This window comes from Saimiri boliviensis, chromosome 15, assembly GCF_048565385.1.
Source record: "Saimiri boliviensis isolate mSaiBol1 chromosome 15, mSaiBol1.pri, whole genome shotgun sequence".
NCBI lineage: Eukaryota > Metazoa > Chordata > Mammalia > Primates > Cebidae > Saimiri > Saimiri boliviensis.
The window spans coordinates 88,715,169-88,737,010 of NC_133463.1; the positions used below are offsets into that span (position 1 = coordinate 88,715,169).

General features: G+C 36.8%; 1 protein-coding gene across 28 annotated transcripts in view; it reads right to left on the bottom strand.

Annotated features, from left to right (window-relative positions):
• Positions 1–21,842, bottom strand: part of PTK2 (protein tyrosine kinase 2) — a 353,655-nt gene that overhangs the window by 180,078 nt on the left and 151,735 nt on the right. For 27 of the 28 annotated variants that reach the window (XM_074387211.1, XM_039464853.2, XM_039464846.2 and 24 more), the window contains 2 exons: positions 14,876–14,955; positions 14,532–14,594 (listed from right to left, as the gene is read on the bottom strand). Coding sequence is in view for 26 of the 28 variants with exons in the window: in XM_039464853.2 (XP_039320787.1) it covers positions 14,532–14,594; positions 14,876–14,955 (143 nt within the window). In the remaining 2 variants the exon portion in view is untranslated. Of the gene's footprint in view, positions 1–12,283; positions 14,512–14,531; positions 14,595–14,875; positions 14,956–21,842 lie in introns of those variants that run through there. The other variant, XM_039464854.2, reaches the window with a different exon arrangement.

Below are 21,842 nucleotides of genomic sequence, written 5' to 3' on the forward strand. Positions count from 1 at the left end.
TCAAGTAGTCAGCCGAACTTCAGGTTTTATGATAGAGGACTCTGAGACACACCTAAGATACTACATTCAAAGTGTTTAGGGAAAGCCTATTACAGATACCTAAATTTAAAGCCTTAGGAAACCATGCAGGGACTTGTAAGCTGTCCCACTTTTAATATGAGGTCGCCTCTCTCCACGAGCTGTGTGTCTGGGACTAGTTTACAATGTGCACTCTAAACTGTAGCAGTTTTGCTTCAAGTGGCATAAAAACCTTCTTTGAGCCCAAACTCTACCCAACTGTCCTGTTATGTGAATAAAACAACAAGTACAAGTTACACATCATAAACAAAATATAATCACTAGCCTTTATCATACAGTAATTCCTTATATTAACTGTCAAAAGCTATTTTCTAAATGGAGTTAAACTTATGTAATAAAAAACTAGCTCAGATTCCCACATCAGTTCAGAGGAACCTCTTGAACCTATACACAGATGGCAAGACACTATTAGGTTAGAACTGTGTGGTCCAATATGCAGCCACTAGTAATATGTAGCTATTTATACTTAAATTAGTTGAATTAAATTAGAAATTCTGTTCCCAATTACAATGCTCATCACATTTCAAGTGATGAGCGGTCCCATGTGGCTAGTGGTTACCAAACTAGAAGAGGCAGTCACAGAAGAGTTTCATTGTCGTAGAAAGCTGCAATGGGTGGAGCTGGGACACAGCAATGAATCTAGGACTTCAGGCACCCTGACTCTCTAGGGCTTGGTGCTGTGGGCCCAGAGGCTCCTCAGTAAGTGCAAGGATGGGTGAAATGCATGAACACTGGGGATAGGTGCACAGCTACCACAAAGACAACCACACAAGGTTCCTGCCTTGCTCAGAAAGACTGGGTAAAGAAGGTATAGTGAGTAGACAGTTCTACCATGACAATGCAGAAGGCAGCAGATCTTACAGGAGAGAGCTGTATGTTAAACAGCCTTTAGTTGGGATATATATATATATATATATATATATATATATATATATATATATATAGCAGAGAGCTTCTAAGTATTACTCTCCCTACATCTCTCTCAGGAATAGCAAAAAAAGTTTCTGTGATCTATTCGCTAAGATTCAAATTATTTAGATTTGAAGCTACAAAGAAAGAGAGGCTGTATTCACTTACTTCCTCACTGAGACCTGTATGACACAGTAGACACCATAACAGATCATGGGGTAGAAAAATCACTAATATGTTCCCTTTTCTTAAGTGAGATAATTATATAAAAAAACTAACTATGACATAGTGTGAAAGGTATTACAAGGTAAGAGTTTAAAACCAATACATTTAGCCATTGAGGTGTAAGGTTTTTGTGGCCAATTTTAAACCAGAACTCTCTTAATGTTTAATTGACCTCTATCCTTTAAATGAAAGATTTAGAATACTACTGACTGATGGGGTCTTCTTTCTCTTTTGCTAAACCTCAAAATCCCATTCATCACTCCACTGATCCCTGTTGCCATTTAGCGTTTTTGGAAAATCCTTAGAGAGCTCTGCTCTCCCACATTTCAGGCACGATGACTGTGTACCTCCTCATATTCCTCCTTTACAGTGGCCATCCAGAATGGTCCAGGAAAGAAGGCTGTGAAGGAGGGAACCTCCCCACTTGCACCTTCTGACTGCCATCAGTAATCCCCGCCTCACTGAGATGAATCCTCTACGATGCCCATCTAGTCTCCCAGCCTGTGGTCTTGTCCTGCATGTGTGTATTCATATCCACAAATTCATAACACAGCTGGCTTTTAGAAGTCTCAGATGGGGCCGGGCCTGGTGGTTCACACCTGTAATCTCAGCACTTTGGGAAGTTGAGGCGGGCAGATCACAAGGTCAGGAGTTAAGGACCAGCCTGGCCAATATGGTGAAACCCCATCTCTACTAAAAATACAAAAATTAGCTGGGCATGGTGGGAGGCACCTACAGTCCTAGCAACTAGGAAGGTCGAGGCAGGAGCATCCCTTGAACCCGGGAGGCAGAGGCTGCAGTAAGTTGAGATTGCACCACTGTACTCTAGCCCGGGTGAGAGAGTGAGACAATTTAAAAAAAAAAAAAAAAAAAAAAAGCCTCAGATAGGAATCAACATTCTTTACAAAATAAAAAGAAACTAACCTTATTATAAGCGAATTATTATGTCAAGGATACATTATTTCTTTTCTGGCAATGTTTCTGAGAAGATTCTGACCTTGTCTGGTGACCCCATTTAATATTTTGTGAACATAATCCCTCAAATATTCAAAGCAAAAATACAACCAAAACGAACTTCGAATCCCTCAAATATTTAAAGCCCAAGCAAAAATGCAACCAAAATGAACTTAAATATGCATTTTCTTGTAGTATCCCTATTTTATTCTTTCTCCAAACTGTCAGAATTGAGTATATTTAATTAAGAAATAAATAATACGGTGGTACTTTCACTTTTTTTTAAAAAAAGCAAGGAATGTTTTATTGTGTGCATTTTCTAAAAAAACAAAACAAAAAACACAAAACAGAACCCACAAATAGGAGCAAAGAACAAAGTTTTCTAGCATCTCTGGGATACATGGGGCACCATATCTTATAGAAACATAGCTAGTATAAGAACAAAGTGTACTAATTAACATTACCCTTTGCTTCCCGAGTCAAAAAAGGCTATAGAGAAAAACACTTAAATTATACTCTAATACAAATTTGTTGCACAATTAAACTTCAACTTACTTAAATAGTTATTGTATTATAAACTGCAGAAAATAGAATAGCATTCAATAAATCTGCTCACAATTAACAATTAAGCAATAGACACTTGAATAAATATAGCATGTATTACTTATTTGTTAAGCCTCATGTTTACGATGAGCAGACGGTTTATCATCATAGTTACAGGGTTTTTTACATTTTAGGAGATACCATATCCAATAATGGAAGTAGAAAGTACTTTAATGAAAACTGATTTTAGAAAAATATCTCCTTGGGTCCGAGCTACTATGGTATTTATCACATATTTGGGTCAGTTTCACTAGTTTAAAAATAGAGGTACTAACACACTGAATTCTTTCATGGGAGAACAAAGTGATACATTCTAGAGCAATATTATTTCTTCATAACCTTTAGGTAGCAGGACACAGCTAGGACATAGTAAAGAGATTTAAAATGTAATGAATAATTTGTTTCTACCTAATCCTACAGGGGTATTGCTATCATTTGGACTAGGAAAGAGCAATTTTACAACTTGTTTATAATGGAGAATTGGCATTTCTTTATCACATATATACTAGATCTAAATGTAAGGATTTTCTCTAACAGTCTGTAGAGACTCACCTCTAACTTATACTCAAGCCTTTTTTTTTCTTTTTTTTTAAGAGACGGGGTTTCTCCATGTTGGTCAGGCTGGTCTATAACTCTCGACCTCAGTTGATCCTCCCACCTCCACCTCCCAAAGTATGCTGGAATTACAGACGTGAGCCACCACACCCGGCCTACTCAAGCCTCTTAACAACAATGTTAAAATGATCTAACTGCAACAGAGATTGCTGTTTCTCAATGACATTCTCCCCTTCATCCTGGGGATGACATTGTCTTTTTGGTCAGGTACATACAGTGCTGCCCTCCTCAGTCTCTTCTGTAGCAAGGTAAGGCCATGCGAATATGTTTTGTCCTATGTCCCTCTGAGGGAAAGTACTAAACAGCAGGTTCATAAAAACATTGTTATTATTTAATGTTGTTTCATTATAATGCTGATGAGACAAAAAACTGATGCGCAGCTAGGTCACCGTATGGAGCGTGCATGTTCTCCCTGTGTCTGTGTGGGGTTTCTATGGTTACTTGTTTCCTTTCACATCCCAAAGATGTGCATGTTAGGGGAACCAGTGTGTCTGAATTGTCCCAGGAGGAGTGAGTATGGGTTGACGGGAGTGAGTATTCCCTGTGAAGAGAATGGTATCCTGCCCTGGTGGGACAGGGTCCAGCCACTCACAACCTTGAACTGGAATAACTGGACAAATAATTATCTGGTTTTTTAAAATCAGTTTTCTTAAATGTATGCTCATATTTATTCCAACATTTAACATTAGAAGGGTTTTGGGTCTCTGTTTAGAAGCTGGTGATATTTTTGTGACCAGAAATATTCCAGAAGAACTTAACTCTTGTTTATATCAATTAGCCTATGGTAAAACTGGTTTCACCTTATGTCATTTCACTTACATTTTCCAGGAACCTATTGATGTTAAGTGAAGACTTACTGTATACGTATTTGTGTCCTTGAAGAGAAAGAGAAAAAGAATGCCCATCTCTTCCTCCTTCCTGCGCACTAGAGTAGATACGCGATGGGTAATGTTCAGCAGCCTCTTAGGCCATGAGATGGCTATGGATTACAAAATGGTAAAATTAAAGTAGCCTGTAGACCCAATGACTGAGAAACTGATTGTCTATGACTTGTTTTATATGAGAGAGAAACTTCTGTCTCAGTGAGGCAACCAACAATTCCTGCCCAAATCTACCGGCATTCCCTTTTTTGATATCTATCATGGGTAGCTAAAGGATAAACTTGACTGCTGTTGACAAGAAAAATGAAGAAAAAAGTGAAAACAAGAAAGTACAATTATAATTAACCTCAGCTAATTTTAAACCACAAATGTATTCATTCTAGAAATATCTATGGAATGCCTTATAAATGTCAGATACTATATGAAATTGTAGTCCCCGCACAACAGAATGCAGCTCACATTCCCTATAGGGAAGAGAAACAATTACACAAACCACTATAGCAAAATATACTAAATGAAAAATGATTTAAAATTTCTAAAAAAGGCAAACCACTTAATAAGGAATCAAACAGAAGTGAAAAGTTAAATGATTCATTTAAAATAATTTCACGTTATAGTTCTCTAGTTTGAGGAATAATTACTGGTAAGGGTCTTCTTTCTCTAATGCCATATTTAAAATTCTGATTTTAACACTGTATTGATTTGTCAGTACCGGCAATGTACTTTTAAAGGCTAATGAAAAACATTTTTCTCAAAATATCTGACCTCCTTTGGTAGCTGCCTTCTCTCCTCCTCACCTCTTATTTACAAAAGACATAAATAAAAGTCTCTTTTACACTCCAGTTGTTACCCATTGTGAAAGCCCACAGGAAGTAATATACCAGGGACAGGGGCTAAGGGACTTCACTGTCTTACAGTTTTCCTTTGCCTATGAAAAGGTACCTTGGTTCTTCCTAGATTGGAAAGACATGAAAAGAAAGACTGATGAACTCTTTAGTTGGCTTAAAGAAAACACCCTCAATTTTCTAAATAATACTTTTCTCACTCTCAGAAACTGTGTCTTAGTAATAGTAGTAGTAGCAACAGTAATAGTATAATTCAAAATAGTTATTTATAGCCGAGTGTGGTGGCTCACACCTGCAATCCCAGAACTTTGGGAGGCCAAGGCGAATGGATCACTTGAGGTAAGGCGTTTGAGACCAGCCTGGCCAACATGGTGAAATCCATCTCTACTAAAAATACAAAAATTTACTGGGTGTGGTGGTAAACACCTGTAATCCCAACTACTTGGGTGGCTGAGGAGAATCACTTTAACCTTGGAGGCAGAGGTTGCAGTGAGGTGAGATAACACCACCGCACCCCACCCTGGGTGACAGAGCCAGACTGTCTTAAAAAAAAAAAAAAAGTTATTTAGAAATACAGTAAAGTTGAAGGGGCATTCTGCATTAGGCTGTAAACAACTGAGTTTGACTTTTAAATTCCTGCCAAAATCTAATAAAGTATGGGGATTATTTCACGAGCTTTCTTATTAGAAAGAAAAAAGAGAACCATGAAACGAACTAATAAGGAACAAGCAGTATTTTGCATTTATATATAATTCTTCTCTGTACTGAAGAAATATATAAATTTCTAAATGGCTTCAAGTAACTAGGAAAAAGCAATGCCAATGCTCTCCTTGAGGTATGAGGGCCACTAGGGTCCCCAGTTGCTCCTGTGGTAGGACAGCCATGATATGCTTGCAACTCCCTGCACATCCTCTCAGCCAGGCCACTCCTCAAGCATTGGCATCAGCCTTTACAATGGCCGCAATGGAAGACAGGACCAAGTGTGATACTTATTAAGATCTTTAGGGCCAGGCGCGGTGGCTCACGCCTGTAATCCCAGCATTTTGGGAGGCCGAGGCGGGTGGATCACAAGGTCAAGAGACAGAGACCATCCTGGTCAACATGGTGAAACCCCATCTCTACTAGAAATACAAAAAGTTAGCTGGGCATGGTGGTGTGTGCCTGTAATCCCAGTTACTCAGGAGGCTGAGGCAGGAGAATTGCCTGAACCCAGGAGGCAGAGGTTGCGGTGAGCCGAGATCACGCCATTGCACTCCAGCCTGGGTAACAAGAGCGAAACTCCATCTCAAAAAAAAAAAAAAAAAAAAAAAAGATCTTTATTGAGAAAATTTAACTATTAATCTGTTAAAATATTACTGGGCACGTATAGTGGCTCATACCTATAATCCCAGCACATTGGGAGGCTAAAAGTAGAAAGACTGCTTGACCAGCATCTGTTAAGCTACCTTTCAAGAACAAGGGTGAAATTTAAAAAAAAAAAAAAAAAAAAGAGAGAGAGAGAGAGATTTAAAAACAGAATTTTATCATCAAAAACTACATATTAAAAACGTCTAAATAAAAGAAAAAGTGAAACTAGTGTCAGAAAGATAGACTGAGCTACAATGAAGAATGTTTAGGCAACAGAGTGATAAACATGCAAGTTTCTAGAATGTCCCCAGCACAGACAAACAGCATGACAGGCAGAAGGGAAACTGTTTTTGGGTTTCTGTTCTGAGGGTACTTGCAAGGTGGGGATGATGAACCTGGTACTTGGGCAATGAGGCTGGGCCTTAGGAAAGTGGAAGTGGCATCATTCCCTGGCTCTTGTCAGAAACCACAGCAGTGGAAATGAAGCCCCTGAAGCTCAGCTTATCTAGTCTGGGACCACGAGTCTCTGATTCAAGCCACTTTGGTGGCCTGGGTGAGAGTCAGAGTAACAGGAGATCGAGTCACCCAGTACCTCAAGGTTATTGTCAAATACAAAACAGAAAAACAGCTACACATAAAACACTTTAAGAAATAAATGACACAAACACCACAGATGGGCATACAAGAGGTTACCAAGCATGAAGAAGCAGATTACATCACATGAAATGGAATGTCTAGAAATGAAAAATATAAGTGGTAGAATAAAAAAAAAAAAGTGAACAAGGTATGGCATAAAGATACTACTTAAGAGAATTAGAGAATTAAAGACAAATCCAAATAAAAATTCCCCCCCCCCCCCCAAAAAAGAGAGAATCCAGAGAGATAGACAAAGGGAGATGGAGACTACAAAAAATGTAAAAGAGAGCAAAGATCAGAAATACACTAGTTGATTATTAAAGAGATAGTGGCATACATTTTCCAGATGGAAAACATGCATCTACAGAATTGAGAAGTATGTCTTTTTCCAACTGGATTTATAAAAAGAAATCGAAGCACAAGACATGAATAAAACTGGAAAAGACTAAGAGGAGAAAAAAGATCCTAAAAGTAGGAAAAAGGATCCTAAAAGAAAGAGTGGCCACAAAGAAACGTCAACAGACATTTCTAGTCATAACAGAGTATGTTTACAGTGTTGAGAAAAACCAATGAGCTGAACAATATATTTGGAATAAAAGGAAAAGCATACCAGAAGGATTGTCTGAGATACAAAAATGGCTGTTACTGTTGTTTTAAACAGGGTCTTGCTCTGTTGCCCAGGCTGTAGTGCAGTGGCATGATCACAGCTCACTGCAGTCACAACAATCTGAGCTCAAGCAATCCTCTAGCCTCAGCCTCCTGACTAGGTGGGAACACAGTTACATGCCACCAGGCCTGGCTAATTTTTAAAATTAAGTGTAGAAATGAGGTCTCACTATGTTACCCATGCTGGTCAAACCATCTTCCCACACAGGCCTCCTACTGTGCTGGGATTACAGGTATGAGCCACTGCACCTAGCCCAATAAAGGATGTTTAAGAAATAAAATGATATGGCCAAATGCGAGGTCTCCTGACCTCGTGATCTGCCTGCCTCACCCTTCCAAAGTGCCTGTACTTCCAGCCCTTTGGGAAGCCAAGGTGGGCGGATCATGAGGTGAGGAGATCAAGGCCAGCCTGACCAACATGGTGAAACCCCATCTCTACTAAAAACACAAAAATTACCAAGGCATGGTGGTGGGCACCTGTAATCCCAGCTACTCAGGGGGCTGAGGCAGGAGAATCGCTTGAACCCAGGAGTTGGAAGTTACAATGAGCCGAGATCTCACTACTGCACTACAGCCTGGGCAACAGAACAAGACTGTCTCACTCCCCGCTCCCCCCCAAAAAAAAGAGTAGGGAAAGAAAGCCAAAAATAATAACTGTATAAAATAATAATAATAATATCTAATATTTGGACTTTGAATTTTGAAAAGACATAACTCAAATAACAGGAAAAAATGATGTGTAAATTGGAAGATGAGGAGAGTTAAAGTGTTTCAAGGTTCTTGTATTGTTTAAGAGAAGGTTAGGTAAGTTTAAAATCTGGAGTTGGTTAAGTTAATATAGAAGGTTAAATATAAGGGTAACTAATGAAGGAGTAGAGATGTTTATAAATTTCCAAGTAATTACAGTAGAAAATGTGAAATAAGAATACCAACTAAGAAATAAACAGCACATGCACCCTCACACAGTTTATTTCTAGGACACTAGAAATAGATAATAAAAGTGAGTCCAATATATTGTGCATCCTAAGAAATATAAATGTACTAAACCTATCACTTCAAAGAAACACTTAGCAAATTGGGTTGAAGAAATCCAGCACTATGACGGTTTTTAAAGACACACCTAAAAAGTAAGGACACAGAGAAGTTGAAAGTGAAAAAATGGAAAGTATAAACCAGGTCAAGGCTAACCTAAAGAAGGCAAAACAGATTTTAGAACAACAAAAAAAATTATCAGGTATAGAGAAGATCACTACATAATGATGCAAGATTCAATTTACCAAGAATTGTTTGTATGTTTAAATAAAAGAACCTCAAAATATAAAGGAAAAATTAACAGACTTATAGAAAGAAACTGGCAAAGTCATTATCATAGATGGATATGTTAACAAGCTTGATTAGAAAATGCATTTTTTAAACCACACTAAAACATTTCTAAGAACTGATCACATAAAGCAAATACAATAAAATATTAATAACTGTAGCATTCAAGTAACAGACACATAGATGCTCACTGGAAAAGTCTTTTAACTTTTTTGTATATTTGAAACTTTTTCATGATAAAACACTTGGGGGTAGGGTACACAAAGGAGATCTCCACAGAAGTTGAGAAGCTGTTTTCAGACAGACTATGCTGTCTGACCATAGTGCCACTGAGCCAAAAGTTACTTTAAAAAGAAAGTATTTTTAAAATCCACACATTTGAAAACGTAAAAACAGAAATGAATACACAAAAGTTTCAAAACAAACATTTAACAACCTTAAGTGCTGGAATGCCTTTTTAAAAATCGGGTTTTAAAACTCAAAAAGCAAACTGAAAATATTATTTTACTACATTAAAGAAAGATAAACGCCGGCCGGGCGCGGTGGCTCAAGCCTGTAATCCCAGCACTTTGGGAGGCCGAGGCGGGTGGATCACGAGGTCGAGAGATCGAGACCATCCTGGTCAACATGGTGAAACCCCGTCTCTACTAAAAATACAAAAACTAGCTGGACGTGGTGGCACATGCCTGTAATCCCAGCTACTTAGGAGGCTGAGGCAGGAGAATTGCCTGAGCCCAGGAGGCGGAGGTTGCGGTGAGCCGAGACCGTGCCATTGCACTCCAGCCTGGGTAACAAGAGTGAAACTCCGTCTCAAAAAAAAAAAGAAAGAAAGATAAACGCCTATATGATGAGAGCCATATGCACAAAGTTGAAAGACAATGACAAGCCGGAAAAGAAAATACGGAACTAACGTTACAAGGTAGTGTTAACACAACAAAGACTTCTTAAGATTAATAAAGAAAAAACAAACATATTAGAAAAGCTCATTTACAACAATTACTATACAAAAGGAATTAAAAACGGCCACATATGCAAAGAGTTTTAATATTACCAGTAATCAAACTAATATAAATAAAGCAAGCAATCATCTGTTGCCGATCATATAGGCGAAAATGAACAACAAAAAATGGCCCCATGCCTTACATTGTTATTAACCTGAACTGAATGTCCCCTATTACGTGGCTGTCTAAATGTAGTATTATAAACTCATTGGGTGGACTAGTATACTAATGTTTATTTATATTTAGTCATATGGAAAGATCTAGTAAACATAAAGTTGAGTAAAAAAAAGCAAGATGCATATAGGATCATTCTACTCATATTACAACTATCCATTGTATGTGCACACAAGTGTTCAAACAGAGCTATACGGATATTTATTAAGACTATGATGGTGGTTAACAGGAAATGAGAGGAGTTGAAGAATTTTTCTTATTTGACAGTGTAAATTTTTTCTCTAACTAGAATGTATTATTACCTTTGAAAACAAAAATCATTTTAAAAGGGGTCAAAATTAAATCAACAGATGAATAATGATATTGTTTCCTATTATTTTTTCTTAATGCTCTTTAAGGAAACTCTACAGTTTGGTTTTTATCCTGATTGACAGTATCTCCCATGGATAATCATCATAATTTAATATTTACTCAGTGTTGGGTGCAATACATATTAAGCACTTGACATGAATTATCAACTCATATCAAGAGTTGATACTTACTATCTAATCTAACTCCTTACAACAATCCCATACGTAAGTAGGTATCACCATTATCCCCATTTTACAGATGTTTGGAAACGGACACCAAGAGCTTACTAATCAAACTTAGCAAACAGAGTAGTCAAGGTGGGATAAGGACTTGAACCCAGATATTCTGCTTCAAGAGGTCACTCAATTAATCTACTCATATAGAGACAGGGTACTGAATTCATACAAGTTGTATAACTGTAAAGAATTACTACAGTGGAGCAAAAGCATAGGAATATAGAAAGAGGATACAGCAAAATGAGAATGATAATATCTCAGAACTATAGGAACCTAGAACTATAAGAACCTAAAGATTCATCTTTCTTTTAACTATCGTATTTACTTACTTTAAATATCACACATATAAATTAACTAAGATGAAACAGCCATTTCCAAACAATAGATCATTCAACTTCCCACACAATCCTCTAAGAAGGATCTAATTTACAAACTCATGCTGTGCCTAGTTCTTCAGTTTTTAAGTAATAATAATCACAAGCCCTTACTTACATATAGCAATTCTCATATTCTCCATTTCACTAACGCCGACAAAAACTATGTAAGGTTTTGAAGGCACTGGTTAATACCCTAATTTGTCCTCTCCTATTCATCTATTCTCCGATCATCTAAAGTTCTGTAATTTCTAGAAATAAGCCACATTTACACTAACTTAAATGCAAAATTTGACTCTCATTTCAAACAGATCTTTAACTTAAAATTCCTTTCTCCAAACATACCATTCACTAATTCATGTTGACAGATAATCTGCTTCTTCATTTTCTTTAACTATTCTGGCTGTTAAAAACATGTCAATGCATTATTCACGAAAATTTCTTTCAAGCATCTCTCTTCCTGTAACTCCGTATCCTTTTGACAGTATGTCTGGTTCTCTTCATTCCTTTGTATACCTCTGGTTCTCACACAGACTCTATCTTTCAGTCACATTTCATTTTCCTATCTTGGCCTCACGCAGACACAGGGTACAATACAATTCACATCTTTTTTTTCCCCCAACTACTACACTAGGATACGCTTCCATAGTGACCCTGAAAGATAATCACATGTATTCCTGGAGTTCTCTCTGTGTAACTCAGCCAGGCCACTGAACTAGTATTTCTTTCTTAACTATTCGCCATCTATTGTACCTTTTTAGATCCTCTCTAACTACTTGCTGACCTCCATTCTCCCATCAGGTTTTTTTTTTTTTTTTTTTTTTTAAGGTAGGCCTTTTATTTTACAATAGTTTTAGATTTACAAAAAAGTTACAAAGAGAGTATCCTGTACAGACCACACCTAGATCCCCCTACTATTAATATACTGCATTACTTTGGTACATTTGTCACAAGTAATAAACCAGTATTGATATATTATGATTAACAAACTCTATAATTTACACAGATTTCATCAGTTTTTACCAATCCTTTTTCTGTTCCAAGATCTTACGGAGGACACTGCATTACATATAATCATCATGTTTCTTTAGGCTACTCCTGGATATGTGAGTTTCTCTGACTTCCATTGTTTCCTTCATGACCTTGACAGTTCTGAGGACTACTGGTTAAGTACTTTGTAAAATATCTCTCAAGTGGGATTTGTTTGATGTTTTTTCTCATGATTAGACTGAGGTTAATGGTTTTTTTGTTATGAGGAAGGCCACAGAGGTAAAGTGGCCTTCTCAACACACTACATCATGGTTGCACACTATCAACAGGACTGATTACTGTTGATATTGCTTTGATCACCTGGCTGAGGTCACGCCTGTCAGGTTTCTTCACTGTAACGTTACTTTCCCCCAACATGCCCTTTCCTTATTATACTCTTTAGAAACAAGCCACTAAGTGTAGCTCATATGTTAGAAGTGAGTTTTATGCTCCAGCTCCTCTGAGAGAGGGTATCTATATAAATTATTTGAAATTTTTCTGTAGAGGAAATTTGTCACTGCTCCTTTAAGTTCTACTACGGACTCACGGGTATTTAATTTATACTTTGGGTTACAATCTAATACTACGCAATTTAATTTTTTGCTCTAATTGTTCCAGCTTTTGTTACTGGGAACTCTTTCCAACCGCTCATTCATCCTTTGATGCAGACCCCTCGTTTTTTTTTTGAGCACTTCTTTCTGGCACTACAAGCTGCTCTAGGGCTCACCCTTGTATTTTTCCTCCGCTCCCTAGAACTGCATTTTTCCAAGGAGCTCTGGTTCCTTTAACTGAAGAATGGTACTAGAAACCAAGATCTAAGCAAAGGGTACCATAAGAGATTTTTATTTTAATGCTGCTGGTATTAGTGATTTTATAACAGATGAAATAAACCAACATTTCTCTTTCCCTTTTCATTTTAAAAAACATGAATGTTCCCTTAGAACTAAAAATCAGCATGCTCCAAATAACTTGTCTTCTTTCCCCTCAAGCACATTTCTTTTCTGTCACTGGTATCCACAGTGGTCCATGACAGAAAACCAAGAGATTCCTTGGGTTCCTCCCTGTCCTTGATTCAAATTCAGCCTCCAGTTACACAGATTCTGACTCTACCAGCCCTGTCTCCATGGCCCCTGCTTCCTTCTATCTCACAGCCTCATCATTTTCACATGGACAAGAAAGGTGGAACAGCTTCCCAGCTCCCTGCTTCTGTTTTTAATCTTCTTTAATATAATTCTAACCTCACAAATACGGAATTCTAAATTGCGAATCTCATCATAATTGTCCTGCTTAAAACGGTGAGTCAGCAATGCTCAAAGGCCATGTCCAGATCCTTTGAAGATAGGTTATAACCTGGCCCCTGTATACATATCCCTCTTTTCCTCATAAGAATGGTATTCTCTCTATCCCCAACCAACTTAGAGTTTTCTAACCTTTGCCTGATGGTCCATGTTTCTGTGCCTTTGCAAATGCTGATTTATCCTCCTGACTGGCTTCCTGGCTCCCAGGCAACAAATCCTACATAAACACACTTCATGTAATCACTCATTCTTTAAGACTTAGGTTAAATAACATCTCCATGTGAAAACACCTCACACGTCAAGTACCATTCTTCTGCAAACACCCAACTGATTATTTTATAATTTTGCTTACTCGGCTGAGAATCTTCCTTCTAGCAGAATGCGTCCTGGGGGTTAAAATTTTGTATTATTTCTGAATCTCCAGCACTTAGCTACAAAGGACTCAGTGCTCAATTATCTTTTGCTAAATTAATTATGAAAAAAATGAAGTATAGGGCTTCTAGCCTCCCAAGACATAAACTCCAGGTTGGGTTAATTTAATACAATCTAATATAACAGTCTAATACACAAATTAATTTCATTATTGGAAAAATTTCTAGTTAGACTTTCTGATACATGAGCAGTAAATCCCATATCTCCAATTGTCAAAAACAATCTGTAGTAACTAATACAGAGAATATGAATAATAATTTATAAGCAATTTATAAGCAGCTGTTAAATTCAATATAAATTAGAAAGGAAATATCACCCTGCTATAATTAAATCTACACAGAGGAAAAGAGTATTACATATGTTAACAGGCCATACCAAATATTAGCTTTAAGACATCAATCAACAAATCTAAATGTTTACTAACACATCGAGGATTCTGTTCATCTTCCAGATGAAACAGTGTTTCAGAATCAGTATTTAATTTTAAGTGAAGATAAACTAAAAAATAATTTAAGCTCTGCATATTTGCAGGTATAGCTTAGATGTGTAATACTTACTCTAATACTTCATAGTTAGACTTCTTTTCTAGTGCATTGCCCCGCATCTCCCAGTATGATCGCCTAAAATCAAGGAAGACACAAATTTTTATGTGTATATATAAGGAATGTTTAAGCTGTTAAATGATAACTGAGGGAGAGGCGTCTGAATAATAAATAAATATTAAGGGCAAAAACTGCAATTACTTTTGCATCAACCTAATAATTCATAATTTTCTCAAATTTTATTCCATATTTTACTGATAATCCTTAAGAAGAAATGGAAAATACTTGAAAAATATTCAAAAATAATAATTAAAAAAATACTGATAAATAAAGGCCTCAATGTATAGTTATCATCTTACCGTATTTCTAGACAACCCAACTTCAAAGCAATTTCCTGGTCCACTTGATCAGCTATCTCTAACATATAATCACTCTTCACCTATAACAAAAGGAATGGGAAAAAGAACAGTTTTAAAAGAAAAATATTAGATATATGCATCCAATAAATATTTTCTGAGTACCTTTCATATTACTTCATATTGTGTCAGTAATAATGCTAGATGTTAAAGATGTAAACATGAGTTATATCAAAAAATAATTACAGAAATAAAACAGTCTCCTATTAAGAAAAGCTCATATAATCTATGACCACTGAAATGGAATATTAAGAAACAATGAATACAGTCTGAATCATAACAACCTTCCGCTACTCCAAATCCTGCCCATGTTGTCAAAAGTGAAAACAAGGGAAATCTCCATTTCTATGAAAATTTGCAACAGATGTATTTTCTGACCTCAAACTGCAGTTCCAGCAGCATATTTTGGACTCTAATGAAAAAGCAAAGGATTTACATACTTCAAAATCCATTTAACTGTACAATTGAGGTGTTTCCATCTAACCATCAATTTTAAGTGATTAATCTGCAAAGTAATACAAGCTTAAAGTCTAAGGTAAAAAGAGCAGACTCTAATAGAGTTCTTTAAATGTCTTCTAAACAATGAATAAACTCAGTTTTAAAAGCTGAAAGAGTGGTATCAATACTTTCAAGTACCTGTCACTGTGAAGACATTTTCAAAGATGAAATAAGTAAAATCTCCTTGTAGATTAGCCTGAAGATACTAAAATCGGCAACTGATTTTTATGAAAGAGAGTACCCATTCTGAACCTCACATGAAATGTTATCCACACCTCCTGTAAAAGGCATCCCATTCTCTTCAGTAGCACACCTGTGTTACAAAAAACTATACTCAATTATTATATTATGAATTTTATCAACACAAAAATTGGTGGAAATCTGTCTTCTCTCTTTTTCTCTAAGTCCTTTCATAATACCCTCCATTTTGTCTCATTCCTCAAAGTCGAAAATATTTACTCTGGCCCTTTACATTAAAAATGTCTTCACTTCTGCCCTAAAAAAATTTTCAAACATCATGTTCTTCAATGATTGCCTCTTAGCAAGCTATCTCATTTGTTAAAAGAATTCCATCCCCAGTTAACTCACCTCTCACTCCACACCAATCTTTATCTACTTCATACTGGATGGTTCCTCATTTTGACGGTCCCTGGCAAAGACACCTAGCTCCTCTATCTCCCATTATCCCTCTGTTTGAATTGCTTGGTAAACCCAAGCCATGTTGAACCTGCCCACTCACCCTCTTCTGCTTCGATGAGCAGCTAGATAAATCATGGCATCAACTCCACTTTCAATTTAAGAAGACAAATCTCAAACAGCCAGTTAAAATGGTCTGGAAATTGAACAATACTTGCCTAGGAAGCTCTACAATCACTGATTTCGTATTTCCTCCAGTAAGCTTGCTACATCTCTTTGTTACAGAGAAAAAAGACATCAGGGGGCATACTCTCTTTAACCTACCAGGAATTTATAACCTGACAGGCATTTAAAAAAAAGGATAAGCATCTACTCATTCCGCTCTCTTAAAGTGGAAGAAATGTTCCCTCACTTAGTGTGGACAACTACGTGCTATTTCTGATCTAAACACTATTCCATCTCAAAACTTTTGCTTATTTTCTGCATTAGCATCTAGATCTGGATGCTCGATAAATATTTATTGAATGAATGAGTAGACAAATGAATGAAGAGTCATCAAACTGGACGGTGGGTACCTCTGTATATAAATTTTCCATATATATTTTCCATCCTTTACAAGGAGTAACAGTTTCTACTCCTTCCACATAGCAGTCACTTTAGACTTACCAACTGGAACTGAATTAATCCATTCAATTAAGTAAAAACCTTTAGGTCTAGAACCATCTGTTTAACATCAATTGGCTCTTGTTTCTACAAAACAAAAGTCTAAATCTAAAAGCAAAGTTTTGCATCATAAGTAGGTTTATTATTGAGCACAAAATAAAGGCACAAGAATTAAACCAAGATAGGTATTTAGATAGGCAGAAAAATACCATAGCTTCCCAGATAAAAACATTCAGTGGCTTTTAGTTGTCTGATGCAGATTTGAGAGGAACCACTGCAGACCACTAATTGCATGTTGAGAAAAACGCACCATTATGAAATTCAATTAATCTTGAAGATTAATTGCCATAATTTTTAAACATGATTCACAGGTAGAAAAAACAATCAAATGCTATATTTCATGATCAAAACAAAATTGATATTAATTATAAAAACGAAAAAAGGAAATTATAATTTAATAATCTTTATTTAAAAAATCTAATTTATGAGAACGTTTTCAAAGTTCTGAGAGTTGTTTTTCCTATAGCTTTAATCTTGATTATCAGAGCTGTATGATCACGGCCTGAAATCTATTTGTGGCCTGATGTGATCAAAGTATTCTGCAAAGAGTATAGAGCCAAGATAGAATAAGGCATCACCACAGACTGGCGTCCTTATCTCAGGCCCCAAAGCAGCTCCCCTGCTGCCGAAGAGAAAGTAAACCCTATTCAGTGTCTCAATGCTCCCTGTTATCTAGCCTCTAGACCAGGCAACCCTAAACTTTTTACACAGGGGGCCAGATCACTGTCCCTCAGACCACTGGAGGGCCGCCACATACAGCAGTACTCCACTCACTGACCACCAATGAAAGAGGTGCCCCTTCCTGAAGTGCGGTGGGGGCCAGATAAATGGCCTCAGGGGGCTGCATGCGGCCCGTGGGCCGTAGTTTGGGGACGCCTGCTCTAGACAGTGTTCTCTTAAGCCACTGAGCGTGGTCACATCCTGAGGCTGGGCTTCAAGACTTAGAATTATATACACACTTTGTTCATTTCACTTATAAAACACTTCTTGACTACCTCTCTTCCACTCACTCCCATCAGAATTGCTATCATTTGTGAAATCAAATTTATCAAGCATTAAAGTTTCTATAAAGTATATATACTCAGCTTCCTGTCAAGTAGATTTATATGTAATATCTCATTTAATCATCAGAGCATTACTTGAGGTGAGTACTACTATCACCCCCATTTTATAGCCTCAGAAAAAGCCTGAAAGAATGATCGAAATGATAGCAGTAGATAATAACTCTACTTAAGGAGTATCTACCAGGGACCAGATACTTCGCTAAGCATTTTACATATATTTCTGATCCTTACAATGATTTTTCAAGGTAAAGTTTATTAGTCTTGTTATATATAAAGATCAGAAAATTTAACTTTGTGTTAAGCTAGTATTAAATTAGGATTCAAAATTCAGATCTACCAGCCCCTAAAACTCCAGCTTTAGTTTGTACCTACAACTTGTGAATTCTTCCACAGTGCAGTCATTCTCCACTAGAATGAAGATTAACAAGCAGGAACCACCTCTCATTTACCCTTGCATCTATAGTATGAGCCACAATAGATTCACATGCATCCTGATTTGTTGTAACATTGTCATTGTGTTGCATTCTCTTTTTCTTTTCTTTTTTTTTTTGAGACGGAGTTTCGCTCTTGTTACCCAGGCTGGAGTGCAATGGCGCGATCTCGGCTCACCGCAACCTCTGCCTCCTGGGTTCAGGCAATTCTCCTGCCTCAGCCTCCTGAATAGCTGGGATTACAGGCACGCGCCACCATGCCCAGCTAATTTTTTGTATTTTTAGTAGAGATGGGCTTTCACCATGTTGACCAGGATGGTCTCGATCTCTTGACCTCATGATCCACCCGCCTCGGCCTCCCAAAGTGCTGGGATTACAGGCTTGAGCCACCGCGCCTGGCCGCATTCTCTTTTTCTACTGTGGATTATATCCAGGACCAGAAAATTTGCAAGATCCTTTCAAAAAAAAAAAAAAAAAAAGACTTCTGAAAGTTGATTTCTAAACATTAATTTGTTTCCATGTTAATTTTCTACTAAAAACCTAGGCTGAATTCGGATTTCTTTCTTTGTGCAAATATTGTATCTGTATTAATGAGTTCCTTCGTCTTACTCTGCAATAGAATAAAGTACAGGTTTTAATATAAAAAATGTTCACATTTTCTAATAGAAAGTATTAATCCTAAATTATTCCATAATGTATTGCATATGTCAACTCTATGCTTTGGCTACCACATGAGATTTTGTGTCTTATTTTGGTCTCTTCTGAATATTCTAACAGCTACACAAATTTATCAACTGGACCCAAATGTCTTTGATAGCATGCGAAAGAAAATGGAGCAGAGGACAGACAAAGGCGAAACTGACTAGGTTTACTTAATAGCTGGGTAACCAAAGGCAAGTAATTTTACTCTCAGAGCCTAGCTGACTCTGTGTTTTTGTCAGACTCAGTGAAGTGTTTTTCACAAAAGGAACTCAATGGCAGCTCCATATCAATACTAACTTAATTTGTCCTTTCATACTTAAGCTATAAAAATATACAAATGAACAATTATGCTACCTTAATGAGTTATATACTTTTAAATGATTTAAGGTTGTTTAACATAGTATTTAACAGTTAGGCATTCATTGATTTATTTAACAAACGTTTATAAAATGACTATCATGTGCCAGGATATTGTAGTAAATAAAACATACATGAAACTTACACAAAGGTAATGGTAAATTTTCATTTAAAAATAATTACTTTGGATGTTCCATTGAGGATAGACCATAAAGCTATATGACAACAAGGGTTTCCATTCTTTCTTTTTTATTTTTGGTCCATTTACAATGGATAAATAACCCCAAATTTTATTAAAGTAAATAAAGGGGTCAGGCATGGTGGCTCACACCTGGAATCCCAGCACTTTTGGAAGCCAAGGCAGGTGGATCGCTTCAGCTTAGGAGTTCAAGACCAGACTGGCCAACATGGTAAAATCCTATATCTACTATAAATATAAAAATTAGGCAGGCATGGTGGGGTGCACCTGTAATCCCAGCTACATGGGAGGCTGAGGCAAAAGATCACTTGAACCCAGGAGGCACAGGTTACTGTGAGCCAAGATCTTGCCACTGCACTCCAGCCTGGGTGACAAAGCAAGACTCCATTTCAAAAAAAAAAAAAAAGTAAATGAAGATTCTATCCTCAATAGACCATCCAAAAACATTAAATTATCTTTTAAAAAATTAATATTTTTAAAAATATCAACTGAGTATGTGTGCTTGGGTGGGAGCACATGTGCACATACATCTGTGTGCATGCACACACAATCTGATTTCTCAAACTCCAAAAATTTCCTTTATTTCTTGGATTTTTTTCCATGACATCTTCTAAAAAATCTCATCTAAAAATTTTGAGTTATCAGGGCATTAGGATTAAAAGTCAATCCTCACAATTGAATTACTGAAGATAATAAATTGAGCATCTAAAGCCCATGCCTTCCTCTGTTGTGGATACAATGGTGAAGAAGACAGATGTCCTGTTTGCTCTCACTGAATGCACACTTTGGTAGGTACAGCAGATTAACAACAGTTAAATATAATGTATAAACAACAGATCAGCGGTTGCTAGAGTCAGGGATGGGGCAGTGTGTGACTATAAAGCAACAGGGATTTTCTTTGTGTTCATGGGATAGTTCTGTATCTTGGTTATGACAGTTACAAACATTTGCACCTGCGATAAAACTGCACAGAAATACAAACACACACACTTGAGTGTGTAAACATTAGTGAAATCTATTACTGGGTTTGCAGTCTAGTTAACACTATTCTGTCAATATCAATTTCCCTATTCCTATATTGTATTATATCATGATTGAAGTGGTAATTACTGGACTGTATACAACTGTCAAAACTTACTAAACTGCATATTTAAGCTGGTTATTTTATGTAAGTTATATGTCAATAAAACAAATCTTGTATTTTAAAATGTGTATACGTTGTATGGGAAATGTATAGGTACTATGCACACGTAAACTGAAGGCTTTACACAGAATGTATATGTACCATTTAAATTAAGAACTGAAGACTAAGCAGAAGTAACCTAATTCCAGGAAAGAAAAGGTGAGTTATGCAGGAAAATGTTAGCAGCAGGTCTCGGACGCGCAAATCCTGTTCATTCCCAAGAAAGGCATATTTTTAGGGCTAGCCCTTAGCGTCTTGGAAACGAAACCCCTGAAATGTTCTGTCTACTAAGACTGCTTTTCCATAACTGAAGATGGCCACAATTTGACCACCAACTGGTGAAAAAACTGATCACCAATTTGAACCAGGTAATTTATGCACACAATGTTTTGATGATAATCACCCGTTTTCTCTATAGGGTCTGGAGCGTGAATAAATGAAGTCAGTCACGTAGGTGTTGTGTGTCTATGAGACTGACCCCCAACACACACCTTAAACACTCAAGCTCAGACCAGAGTCTCTGTTCGACAAACTTTTGCATATGATGTCACACTCTTAATTAACCATGAGTGCTTCTCCTTCAATTACCAAAAATATACAAGAATGAAAAAGGGAGAAGAAATGTACACAATTAAATCTTTAAAGCAAAGAGAATAAATCTTCTACTAAGACAGAGTTAGACCTATATTACATTTTAGCTTCTGTCTGGAAAAGGGCAGCTGATAATTCTCATACTGAGAATGTCAGGCTTAGACTAAGATTTACCTCTTGGACCTGCAATATCAAAATGTATCTTAACTGACAGCTATAAGGCCAAGAAAATATACAAGGAAGTCCATTTCTAGTAATACAATTATCTGAAAACTTAAAATTTTAAAAACCGCAATAAAAGTAAAAGAAAGTTGGCCAATAAGAAGTAAGTATGCACCTCACATGTTATAGTTAAGTTTAGATTCTATACCACAGAGTTAGGTTACAGTTCTAGACTCAGTATTTTCTTCAACTTCCACTGCAACTCTTTTTGTCAAGTAAACCACTGATTATTTAATGTCATTTAAAAGCTAATGGGTGGTCATTTTAAGTCTTAAAACATCCGCAGGAGTAAACAATGACAAAC